This window comes from Monodon monoceros, unplaced genomic scaffold, assembly GCF_005190385.1.
Source record: "Monodon monoceros isolate NGI ecotype Baffin Bay Population unplaced genomic scaffold, NGI_Narwhal_1 Super_Scaffold_20, whole genome shotgun sequence".
Classification (NCBI taxonomy): Eukaryota; Metazoa; Chordata; class Mammalia; order Artiodactyla; family Monodontidae; genus Monodon; species Monodon monoceros.
Genome location: NW_021703777.1, coordinates 53,586,323 through 53,600,104, shown reverse-complemented (window position 1 = coordinate 53,600,104; position 13,782 = coordinate 53,586,323). Strand labels below are relative to the sequence as shown.

Genomic DNA, 13,782 nt, shown 5'->3' with positions numbered 1-13,782 from the left:
GGTAATGAAATAAGTTAAAAGGTAATTTAAAAATCTATTTCTCATGAGATTTGTTGATTAGAATTATGTTTTAAGTCATTCAATTAAGTGTTTTCTACTGCCATTTTAATATGAATTTTAAATTACAGCCATCTCTTATTTTATGGGATTAGAATGAGTAAAGTGAATAAATCCTATACATGTGAAATCTACAGTGTCAATAGAAAAATGTAAATTCCAATCAAGTTTTAATACTCAAGAATACCTGTACCACTGCCTATTTGTAATTTGATTTATAAATGGCTATTTCATAGTATAATTTACGGCATCAGTGAGCCTAGTATTTTGGTGGAAAGTTCTTTATTACAACACCTTGCATGTTACCAAATATATTCTAAAAAATGAGCTGTTGTTCAAAATTTGGATTTAAAATTCTTAAACATTTTTTCTTGTTCAAAAGTAAATTTTTGTCTTGTTCAAACACTTTAAAATCTATTTCATTAACTCTGAATAAACAAATGTCTATAAAGGCAGAAACTAAAACAGGAAAAGTAAATATATGATAAAGGGAGACTCCTTAAGCAGTCATGCTGTTTTGGAAGTTAAAAAGCAAATACTTAAAAATGGATCATTTACATTTTGACTTAAACATTTTCAATGGAACCAATAATTCAGACAAGATTTTCACAGTGAATAACTATCAAATCTTCCAGTTTTCTAACTGCTATATAATATAATAATAACATAATGATTTGGAAAATGTTATGAATAGAGAATTTCCAGTTATTCATTTCCTATATCAAATATATCTTACTGAATAACCTATTTTGTTTATTATTTCAAAGTTATGTATTATTAAACTTTTCGTAAAAAACATGAACTGTTTAAATCTGTGTTTACAAAGCCTTTAGCACTTATTTTATTTTTTAGTCACTTTTGTATACATTCATAGAAACGTAAGTGTATCATTTAGTCTGGGATAGAAAATATGATATATTTTTAATGTCAATTAAAAATACCATTAGGTGTGTTTATGTATACAATAGACTAGGATAACTCCTTTGAAGAAATCACTATCTAACAAACTGATTATATACATTTTGATAAAATAACTAAATATGTATTTACCCAGTAGAGCATGCCAGCAGGAACTATTCTGCTCTATAGATAAATACATACTCACCAGAGATATTAGAGCATAAAGAATCACTGAGTCTCTAACGTAACAATTTACATTTTTAGCTCTCATATTGATTTCATAGTTAAAAGTCACTGTTTCTGGAAAGAAAACAAAAGGACAAATACTGCAATCAATTTTAGTGATTCATAAGCAAGGCTGAATATTCAAACTTCAGTTAATTTTGATGTTTTATGAAAACTATTGTAAAAGTATTTTAAGATTGTTAAAAATGCCATAATCATCTTTGAATAATCAGATACCTCTGCTGACTTAAGTTCATGTTATTCATTAGTAAAATGAAATATATCTGCTAATTTAAATTGAAAAAATAATGTATAAAGAATTATCATTACTTTTACAGTAGCTATTTCTTCAAGATATTAACAACACAATTTTCTTTTTAAAAAAAGTTGTTTGACTCATAAAAGGAAAAATAACTATAGCTAGTTAACATAATCATGCACATTACCTTTGACTATTTTTACAGTCAAAGGTAAAAAGGTTTCTTCCAAATGAAAGAGAAATAAATTGGTCACTCAAGCAAATACATAAAAAAGCACACCAAACAAAGGAGATTCAAGTGGTCAAGTCAATAAACAAAAATGTAGTGAAAATAACTAAAGCATACTCATTTTCTCAGCAGTAGCAACACTGAATAAAGTCTAATATTTAATTAAATAGACTAGGGCTGTTTTGTCTGTAAATAGCTATATCATCTCATTTTTATATTTCATGTGGAAACACTCTAAATGGTCACATTTTGTAAAGCAGAGTATTAATAATACAAATAATGGCAAGTAATACATTTCTAAGCATAAAAAATGAATCTTTTCCCATACCAATTATATCCTATGTGAACTTACATAAAGAATTAATAATATTTACAAGTGACAATATTATAATAAGAATATTTTCAATCAAAGGAGAAATACCCATTAGAAATGCAGAAATTGTTCAATCTCTTCCCTGCCTTAAATGAGGAAATGAAATCCCCTTACATGTCACCCTGACACCCAAGAAGATCTTTGTCTACCTCAAAAAAAAGGCTTACAATTTTAAGACCCAACCCTCTGCTCCCCATTCATGGTTTATAAAGCAAAAAGCCTAAACTCATGGTGGCTTCCTAGTTCCAACAATCTATGATTCAAATAGGGGTAATGGCTCTCTTTTTTTCTTCAGTAGTGTCCTGGTGAGGGAATAATTTTACTGTCCTTTTTCTGTGGGGTCCTGCCTCTTTATCTAAAAGGAAATGAATTACAACCAGATGACAAGGCCACACAACAAAGCCATTTGGTTTTACAAATCTATTATGTCTGTCGTCCAATCGTTTTTATGGGCCTGGTCCTATTATAAACCAAGAAAAACCCTAAAACAAACTTTCTTCCTTTTCTTTCTTTCCACTGAAAACATTTACAATTTTATAATTGTTTTTCAAACAGTTTAGCCCCCCAGTTTTTCCCCTCATGTGGTGTTTTTTTTCTCCCTCAGAGTCCCTCCATTCCACTTTCTCCAACATACAAAACATTCAGAGACAAGAAACTGGACTTTTCAAATACAAACTGCTGACAACTGTCAGAAGCACTTTACTGGGACATTACTGACTGTAGCTCAATGAATTTAGCTTGATTCACTGCGGGTGAATCATTTTCAATGCATAGCTGTTCAGCAGTAATTGGCCAAGAATCCCTACTGCGAAAAGCACTTGTCAAATAATGCTTGTTTACAAATATATCTCCAGACAGCAAAAAATGGCAGTTACTGAATAAGTTCAGGGCCACCTCCAATATTCATAACAGTGGACATGCTCCCTTTACTTATTAAATCTATTAAAATTTTCACTTGTTGATACACTTGCTAACATTTGTCCTGCCTGATCAGTCTTAGACAATTTTTTTGCTTTATATATGCCTTGGAATTATTTTACAATAAAAGTCTTGTATATTACACTGTAGTTCAAAGGTTTCTTCCACATGTTATTTATGCCTAATGTGTGTAATAAGACAACTAAAGATATATTTACATTATCCTAGAATTCAGGCTAAAGAGTAAATTTTCCTCGTCTATTATCCAATGTATTCTAAAATTCATTTCATATCAGTCCAAGATTCTAGACACATATTTGACTTTTTCTGTTCAATTCTGCTTATTTATGTCTACCAAACTTAAATTTTAAACATGACTGGAATACCAATTATAAATGTAAACTCACATTTATTTCTATCTGCCTTGAAAATTTTTTTCTCACATAATGGGAGCATTCATATCATACACACATATAATGTATATACACACTATAGTCTGAGAAATTACTAAGCATCTATAGCTTGCAGAAAGCAAAGTATAGGAGAGCAAGTTATTAATGGAGTCAGGGCATACATAAAATCTTTCTGCCCCTGATCTTCCAAAGTTCCTCCAAAAACAATCAAAAACAAACTTAAAATCTCCAATCTGAATCTTTAAATAAATAAACTGACTTCTGTTATAAATACCTTATATTCTTGTTCTTTGATTTAGAAGAGCAGTATCATGGAGAAACAAAAAGAAGAGAACATAAATATTAAAGGTCTGGGATGACACTAATGGAAAGATGGAAACTGTTGGGCAGAGACAGGATGAATGAGAGGAAGTGTGTGTGTGTGTATAAATTTTATTTCTAGTTATGTAAAATAATGAAGTTACAAAATGTACCCCAAACAACAGACACGCTTTTACTTTTAGCGTCTTCAGAACACTGGCTGGTAAAGTACCGCTGATTGCAGGTTAGACCTCGGCAATCCCCATCTCACTGAAAACCAAGTTTTGCTGTGTGTACCACTAGCTGGGGTAAGGACAACACAATCTGTGGGTGTTAAGTCTGTAATATCAGCCAGTCTACCTTCCACAAGACTCCAGCTCCGCTTACAATAGGAGACCGATGCTATTTGCTTGCTTCCCTCCATCTCCTTTTGCCTCTTTCTCCCCGCACAGTCTCGACCCTTGTTTCCATTTAGCGCCACCTTCCCTGAGACTTCATTTCTTCCATTCTCTAACCAAGAGCTACTACTCCCTTTCACCTCTACATAAGCCCCTTCCCCCATCACACCTGGAAAAAAAAAACAAAAACTGAAACATAAAGGAACACACGAAAGGATAAATTATATTACTACTACTATTACTCTTTAAACCCAAACCAGGATGCCCCTTTTGGTGGAATAAGACAGTTAATGAAAGGACTCCTAACCCTGTCATAATCCTCCGGACTTCTAACATAATGAATCTAACATGAGATGTCAATAAAAGGACTACGACTTCAGAAAACACTTTCTCAACTTTGTCTGGAAGGTAAAAAATGCAGACTGCTTGTGTTAGGCATGGGAGACTTTAGGTAGGTAAATAGATAGGTGGATAGATCTATCTACATGTAATCCTTAAATCAGATTTTTTTAAAAAAATGTAGGGGTTAAAGAGAGAAATTCATGGGGTGGGGTGAGGAGTCTCGATCTGCCCTGCTTTTCACACGGTTCCTAGGGAGCTGGCAGCACTCCCAAACCAGCACAGCGGCTTCTCCTACAGCCAAGACACAACCCGTGCAAGTCACGAAGACACACAAGACTCCGCCGTTGCTGCTTCATCTTTCCGGTCCGGCATCCCCTGCCCCACGAGTGGAAGGAAAATTGTAAGGTTCTGTGCCTCACTCGAGGCATCCGGAGCCCCGAATCGAAACCCCAACCTCGCAGTCAAGAGGGTAGGGTTTTCGATGTGTTCGTGATGGAGCTGACCGATATGAGATGCTGCCCGCCGCCCCCCCCCCCCCCCACGCATTGGGCTGTGCCCTTAAGCTCGGTCCCGGCGTGTAAGAGGAGCCAGCGCGGCAGAGCGGACCCGGAGGCCGAGGGCGGCGGGCTGAGGGGCTGAGCAGAGCTCGGAGAGCCGCGAACGCCGCGCAGGTGCTGCTCCCGCGCCGACCCTACTCTCCCAGTGCAAGGCGGGGACAGTCTTCTGGGTCCAGAGCGCAGGATTGGGGGTGGGCAGGACAGTGGGGACTCGAGATTCCGGAGCGGGGCTATTCTTTCACGGAAACATGGGAAGACCTGACCCGGTGGATGCCAGTAGCGCTTTCCCGGAGGCGACACTCCCCTCCCCCCACGAACCCTCCGCCTCCCGCGGCGTCCCACCTTCCCGCCTTCTTCCGATTTCTCCTCAGTGTGATTATGAGACCCCCAAAGTGAGCGACACCAGCACAGTGTGGAGCGCCTTCCTTCCTTCGCCATCTCTCTCCCTCGAGAAATAAAAGCTCTTACCACCCACCCCAGAATAGCAGCGGGTGATGCCCTAAGTAACAGCTCCCAGAAAGCACTCCCCTCTCCCCCAAATAAAAGCATCCAGCTACCCCCACTGCCTCCAGTTTCCCATCCCCGGCCTCAAACAACGGTTTCGAAAAGCCCCACCGCTCCCGAGATCCCTGCCACTGCTCTTCAAACAGTTCCCACTCTTTCAAGCTCGAAATGTCACTTCCCCACGCGCTTCAAATGAGACTCAGCCGCACCCAGCCTCCGGGCGCGGGTCTCGGAGCCCTCTTTCCTCCTGGTTTCCAACTTCCCAACCCCCCCAAGCAGCCTGTGTCCACAGGCAGGTTCCGCGCCCAGCACTCCGCAGCTAATGTCAAACAATGCAAGCAGAGACGGCGGGATGCGAGCGAAAAGGCTAGCGAAAGCGGACGACAAATGTTGGTTCGAGAGGAGGGGTGCAATTTCATCCGCGGCAGCCGCGTCCAGCGCGCCCGGGCCCGCGCCTCCAGGCCCCGCCTCGCCCCTCCGCCCCTGGTTGCCGCGGTCCCCACCCCCACCGCTCTACCTTCGTTGCTGGGGCTGGCCAGGAGGGTCCGGAGCGCGGCGCACAGGAGAAGGCAAGTCCAGAGGGGGGCCCTGCGAGGTGCGGAGTAGCATCCGGCCAGAGACGCGGGGGTGCTGGGGAGGTCGTCGCCGCCGCCCGGGGGCCGCCGGCGTCCCGCACCCCGGGGCCCCGAGCTCCGCATCTTCTCTTCGCCGCCTCCGCCGCCGCTGTCCCGCGCCGCTCAGTTCACGGCTCCTGCCTCGCGGAGGGGGCGAGAGAGGCTCGCGCTTGCTTCTCGTTCCCCGTGGGCTCCTTCGCCTTCTGGCTCGCGGCTCGTCCAAATGCGGGAACCAGGGATCCTCTGAGACGGCTGAAGTTTGCTCCCGGCTTCCTACTCCCTCCTCTACACTGGGGTTAAATGAAATACTAGTTACGGTTGATAGTGCAGTTCGGGACCGGACTCAAGGGTGTCGAGAAGGTCCCGCGTCCTGTTCTTTACCTCTTTAGACTTTTAAGGATGGGAGTCTTTTAAATGCCACTGGGGGAGAGATAAAGGCTCCTTTTCAGTCTTCAGGGCTGAAATGGACGAAGGTAAGGAAGACAAGGCATCTTAAGAAGAAATCCTCAATAAAAAGAGGAGAAAAAAGCAGGGTGGCTAAGGAGAAAGGAAGAGGAGTTGAGAAAATATAGGGTGGGGAAAATACGAGAGAGGCGAGCGGAGGAAAAGACCCAGAGTTCAAAGAGGCCGGCAGAAGGAAATAGCTGCGGGCTGAGCCCTGACGAGGGAAGGACTGGCGGCGGCTAGTGGGCAAGAGCGCAGAGCCCTGCGGCGGCGGCGGCGGCCCGGAGCTGCGGCGGTTCCCGGTGCTCGGAAGGAGGCGGTGTGTGCGCCGCAGGGCAGGCGAGCTCGGAACTGCACCGCCACGGCGCGCTCCTGCTGAGTCTGGAGCTCCGCGGTCTCCTCTGACTGCCCGCTCTGCGCCTCCGACCCTCCTCCCTCCTCCTCTTCCCGGCTCCCCCCGCCCTCTGCTGCTCGCAGCCTCGCCAGTGAGAATCTACTGTAAGTGTGAGTTGCTTAGACGAAGTCACACACCCACGGAGGGAAGTAACCAGGAGGCTGTCGTGGCGAGTGTTGCCTAGCGTTCTCCGAGAAAGGCGCGTCTTTCTCCGAGGATAATTAGAGCGAAGAATTCTCCTGACGACGCCTGCGAAGACCCGGGCTCCCAGGAAGCTGAAGGGAAATCAGACCTAGTTGAGCAGCAAGCCCTTAGAGGAGCGGGTCCCTTGTTTGGCATATTGCCTGCTGCCCATCACAGGCTTGTGGCATCAACAACCTTGCCGTCACATAGCCAAGCATTCGTAGGCTGTGCTAGTCCGTGGCTAGTTTCTTAAATACCCTTATTGCTCACTGCTACTGACCCTTGCTATTCTTCCAATATTTTGGCGGCTGGAATGAAATAATTAGTCAACATTTTCTTCAAAGTAAATGGTAGAATTTCTAAATATAGAAACGTCAGCTATGATTGCGATTTCAGGAAGTCAAAGAATTTGGCAATTGAGAATTGTGGTGTTCCAGTTACTTTAAGATGTGATGATTTAATTAACTAATTTCATTGATGGAACGTTTTATACTTTAGAAATGATATGATATGCAGATATATGAAATTAATTCCAGTGAAATTAATTGCAGGATATTTTTAATTAAATTCGTTTTAATGTCGTATTCTGCTGCATTGAGAGACACAAATAATTAAGAAAAACGGTTTAAAACAATTAAACAATTTAAAACAACTTTCCATGTTTCACCCCTATTATGTCTTCCCTTGCTTTATTATTTTTTCCTCAATTTTCTCATTCATTTTTTCAAAGAGATACATCTGAAGGGCAAGTTTTAGTATACTGGCATTAAAAAAACAAAAACAACAACAACAACAAAAACTGCAGATAAAGCATGTACCAAAAAGTGTAATTTTAGAAGAAAGGTATCTCATTTAATTTGCTGCAGCGTATCTACTGTGAAAACTGGGTTTACACTCATACCCAATAAAGTTGGTTCTGCTCACCAACTTTAATATCAAGAGCCCTGTTTGTCTTCACAATAAATTTCTCATAATCTTTAGCTGATGACATTTGTTTTTTGTTTAAATATTTGCAATAAAGATGAAAGAATAAAGCGGCAGTGATGCAATTTCACGAAGAGGTGGAAGCTCATCTTTGATTTTCTTTTCCCTGAAATGCTTTGGCACCAGAAATCTAAAAGCAGCTTCTTTCTATTATAATGTGCTCCAAATGCATGAAGCAAATATAGAGGAATGGCAGTGAATCAGTCTCTCAGTTTGGCAAAAAGCCTCACAGTGAGATGAAAAGTTAAAATTTATGTTTCTATTTGAAGACCATTCAGAATGTAAGCTCCTCCGCCCAAATTTATAGTTGAGTTACTTAAAAGTATCTAAACAGAGCTTCCCTGGTGGCGCAGTGGTTGAGAGTCCACCTGCCGATGCAGGGACACGGGTTCGTGCCCCGGTCCGGGAAGATCCCACATGCCGCGGAGCGGCTGGGCCCATGAGCCATGGCCGCTGAGCCTGCGCGTCCGGAGCCTGTGCTCCACAACGGGAGAGGCCACAACAGTGAGAGCCCCGCGTACTGAAAAAAAAAAAAAAAAAAAAAAAAAAAATCTAAACAGAATATCAAGGAAGTTATCTACAGCCTATGAACACATAATACTGCTATGTATGAAACATAGGAAGTTTAATGGGACTTTGAGCTTGCTGTTTTATTTCTTTAGGCCTCAGTATCCTCATCAGTAAAAGAGGGATTTGGAGAAGATGATCTTCAAGTTCTCTTCTCTTCCATATCCTTTGCATTTCTGTTACTACTCTGTTCATCTGTCTCCAATTATTTACCTTTGACTGCAAAATTGCCAAATTTCTTCAGGCTATCTTTGAAAGCCTTCTACTACAAACGGCTTAAACAATTTTTCTATTTTATTTTACACTAAAATTTTGAATTCAGTGTTACCTAAATTGTCTCATACCTCTCTGCTTTTACATCTGGCACTCCACTCTACAGAAGTTCCACCAGCCCCTAAAAATATTTAACATTTCCCCCACCCTATTCCCTCACACACATCTCTCTCATCTAAAACCCTACTCAGTGTCCAAGGAGAGTCAAGCATTCAAGACTGATTTTTCACTTCCCAGAAAGAAGTGATTTGGTTCTCTTTCTCCAAGTATCCATAGCTTGTGATTTATGTCAATCAACACAATGACAATATTTCGTGAGTGAAAAACTGGAACGAATGATCTAACTATAGGTATATATATATATATTGGTATAAAGAGACAATTTAAACTAGGTATGTCAAAGAAAACCTGGGACACTGTTCCCTATGGTGAGAATTATTCTACCTTCTCACTAAGGGACTGAGAATACAGAATGCAAAATACTTTTTATTCTCCACCTTACAAAATCCTTTGTATTCTCCACCTTGCTATTCTCTGTCTTTGTCATGGTTGTTAAATAGTATTTATTACATATCTTTGAAAGAATGAACAGCTGTAAAATGAAGCCCCAGGGACAGCAATGAAAGTCATTTTTTGGTCTAATGAAGGTTAATCAGAGAAGACAATGAGGGTGATTTGGCTTTGGCCTCAATCTCCAAGGAAATCTTATATTTGACCATGTGTTGATTTCTTGGCACGGACATACTCTTAGCATACTTACATTGGATGATGGCATTGCATGAAAACTAGATTTGTCTTTTTCTGTCATACTACAGCTTTGCACAAGAAAGGCTACTATGTTTGCATTTCTCATTGCTTGGGATAACTGCTGTGGCCTCAAAATGGTGAAAGTGGCTCGTGTCTCCCTAGATCTCTACTTGGTCTGGCTTTCGTACTAATAAGCTTTCATGAAGAAAAGATATGAAGAATCACCTTGATATGACACATTGAATGGTTACTACCCTATAAAAGGTATTATAGTTAAATTCAATGTATTAATAAACCTGAATATGTCTTCATTGCATTCAAAGTAGAACAACAACAGAAGCATTTTTAATAAGCAGACTTGCTAGTATTTACTGATGACTTGCTATGTATTAAGCATCATGTGATGTTTTACATCAATTATTTTATTTAATGTTGACACTCCAACCACCATGTCTGTGTAATTATTGGCTGCATATTGATGATGAGAAGACTGAGGAAATGAAGTAGGCACCCTGAGTAGTCCAACAGCTGGTAAGATGTGGAAATTTTAACCCATGGCACTGACTCTGTGTGAGAAAATTATAATGTAACAGAAGTAAAGAATAAATTTGATAACCAGTTGTTCAGGAAAAAAGAGCAGTACCCAAGAATTCTCCATTAATGGAAACAATTAATGGAAAAAAGTATTCCAATTTTCAGGTTTATTTAAATCTAAAAGGAATTAGCCAAATAATACAGTACAGGTCAGTTAAATGAATAGGAGAAAACAAGAAAGGAAGGATCCTAAATGAGCATTACATGGAGAAAAAGACTGTCTCATGTACACAAAATCATGTACACAATTTGTTTGTGTATACAATGGAGACAATGGACCAAATCAAGAAAATAACAAAACTGAGGTGTGTGGACAGATAAACAGATGGCAGGAAGCTCATGTTAACCATGGAAGAAAACACAGCAACAGTCTTTATAAAAATAATCTAAATAAAACTCCATAAACCAAAGAACATGTTTCCCTAAAATATTATGTAATCTTAGCAATTTTTTACATAATTGTTTTAAACGTTTTTGTCACAGCTACATTCTTTCTTTGGGAGAATTTGGGAAAAACAAGAACAAAGCAAAATTTAACCCATGGTAGATGTTATATTTGAAATTATAAGATACCCTAATGAAACAATAAGATACTCTAATGAAGTTACTTTTTCAGATCCATGATTTCCTGAAAAGAATACATATATGGTGATGTCAATTATTTTGATCCCAAAGGTAAAGATTCATTAAAATATATTTATATATATTAAATGTATATATAATATATAAAAATATATATTATATATATTTAATATATATAATATATTAAAATATATAATTTTATAATATATAATATAATATATATTAAAATATATTTAAACAATCAATAGTAGCTCTTGAAGTTCACAACCAGATTAATGCTAATATATTCATTATTTTATATGTTGCATTTTAATTTAATTAACATAAAAACAAAATTTTTTTCATTATTGTTTTTTAAGAATTTTTTTTAAAGTCCTAGAATCCCGGGCTTTCCTGGTGGCGCAGCGGTTGAGAGTCCGCCTGCCGATGCGGGGGATGTGGGTTCGTGCCCTGGTCCAGGAAGATCCCACATGCTGTGGAGCGGCTGGGCCTGTGAGCCATGGCCACTGGGCCTGCGCGTCCGGAGCCTGTGCTCCGCAACGGGAGAGGCCACAGCAGTGAGAGGCCCGCGTACCGCAAAAAAAAAAAAAAAAAGTCCTAGAATCCCTTTGTCTATTAATGCCCCAAATTTTTATATAACAATGTTAGATTTAATTTTATTTAAATCTAATTATCAGTTAGGTATTTAATTTTAAAAATAATGAATTAATAGCATTTTAATAAATTAATGAAGGTTTAAATATATAAATTATTTCATTACTATACATTAAATGTAATGTTCATTACATTAACAATACATTAAAGCACTACTCATCAGAAACTTCACTTATTAAACAGGTTCATATTATAATCAGCATTCTTTTTTTTTTTTTACTTTCTATGAATATCAAGAACAGAGTAAAATCTTCCACTATCTGTATTAGTAGACAGCTTTATAGCAAAGAATAAGGAACAAGATATTCAAATAAATTATAGTGATCTAAAGAGCTACCGATTTTTATTGTTGTTGGTGGTGGATGGTTTATTCTCTAATGATCCCTATATCAATGTGCTACAAGTGCCCATATTGCAGTGCATTAGGAGGCCAAGGCTGCTGAAGTTGATGAGGAGCCATACTGATTTGCCCAGAAGTTCGTCGGCTGCTCTTTGCCTCCAGCATCTTGAACAACTGGCATCATACGAAGACGTAGACAATGAAATAACAAGGACTCTTGGGGCTGAAGAAGTAGGAAAAGTGTGCTCAGAAGAGTCACAAGATTGAAGTGATACATTGTGAGAGTGAATCACTTCACTTAAAATTCCACTTTTCTAACCATCTTCTGGACTCCAGAAGTCTTTGCTGATATGTGAAAAATAAGCTGTATTATTTTTCATATTAAGAGAAAGGTTTTTATTAAATTCAATGCATATACTGACTTGAAATTCATAAATAATCCACATATGAGAATATATTTTATAATATAACTAGCAATAGTTTGCTGGGGGGAAAACTGATACATTTGCTCAATGACGTAAGTAAGTAAGGGGTACATTTGCAACCAGGCTTTCAATACCACTGTTGATTGTCCATGGAACCGGCTTCTAAGTAAAACTTGGCAGTGATCATCTCATGTACTCTCACACTCTATGGGTGAGAAGTGAATCTGGAACATCTTTTGTAGGGTGGTTTCACAATATTATTGTGCCTTTAAAATGTGGGTAACATTACATCAACAATTACACTTATTAAAATTTAAGGAAATAAATTAATAAAAATGGACTAAAAGATTAAACATAAAGGTATTTTTAATGGATAAAAATCAGAAACTCTAATATTCAATAAGAAGTGCTAAATACATCTATATAATAGACACCATGGAAACATTTAAATGCTTGGAAGAATATGTACATAAAAAAGATTGTTCTAAAGTATCAAATTATAAAGGCATATACAAAGCAATTTTTTAATATGGAAAGAAAGTGTGTTCCATTAATGACATTTGTATATGACTGGTGAGATAATTTTTGCCTTTTATTTTTGTATTTTCTACCATTAGCATTTATTATTTGTATAAAAATACAGATTTTTTTTTTGAAAAATCAAAGTAAAAAAATTCCAGAAGAAAATGTGTATGTACTTATACACACACACAGAAAGAAAAAATAAAATAAAGAAGGAGAAACAGAGGAATAGAAGAGAGTTGAAAGACAGTGATAATGAGTAACCTTATACTCCCATAAATTTGTAAAATAAAATTATTTCAGTTGGCCCCTGCCCCTATTCTAAAAACAGGGGTAATCATTTGTTTGATTTAATCGCTTTTGGCATGTCCACAATATTTCCAAGTATTTTGACAATTCTGGTAGGCATAATTTCTATCCACTACCTCATGTTTCAGTGCATTTCCTGCTGAAATCTCCAATGTCCCCACTTGGTTGATGGCACTTCTGTTCCTGTTTTCTTTCCACACTGACTTACTTCATAATTGGCAAAACATCCCTATAACTTTGCTACAGAATGTGTAGGTTCTGAATAGGATAGCTAATTTTCTTAAAATACATGAAAAAAGAGGGGTATTTTTTTCACAGAGTCAGTGAAAATTGATATTTGACTTCAATGTCCTATAATTTTGTGGCCTGGAATATCACAGAGAATTTCTCTGGAGCAATACTTTTCATCAGATTCTTTCTGAGTGTCTATTTTTCTGATTTTCTTCTTTCCACACTTCTTCATCTTTCCCTTTACCATGCACCTAAATTTCCATTTTTTCAACTAAGCAAAATAGTCCCAAAGTCATTTTCTTCAGTAAACTTATGCCACAGATTCTCAACAATCATAACTCAAAAAATCCATGAAGGGCTTTCCCTAGTCGTATTGGCTCAAAACGGAGCCTTCTGAAAAACAATTTTTCCTTCATGTTCCCTCCATGTTACTTTTATAAAAAC

At 38.6% G+C, this 13,782-nt stretch overlaps 1 protein-coding gene across 4 annotated transcripts in view; it reads right to left on the bottom strand.

Moving 5' to 3' along the window:
* Positions 1-6,963, bottom strand: part of EPHA5 (EPH receptor A5) — a 330,003-nt gene extending 323,040 nt beyond the window's left edge. For 2 of the 4 annotated variants that reach the window (XM_029235145.1, XM_029235143.1), the window contains exon 1: positions 5,993-6,173. In XM_029235145.1, the coding sequence (XP_029090978.1) occupies positions 5,993-6,173 (181 nt within the window). Of the gene's footprint in view, positions 1-5,992; positions 6,187-6,953 lie in introns of those variants that run through there. The other 2 variants (XM_029235142.1, XM_029235144.1) reach the window with 2 other exon arrangements.
* Positions 6,964-13,782: the final 6,819 nt, after the last annotated feature.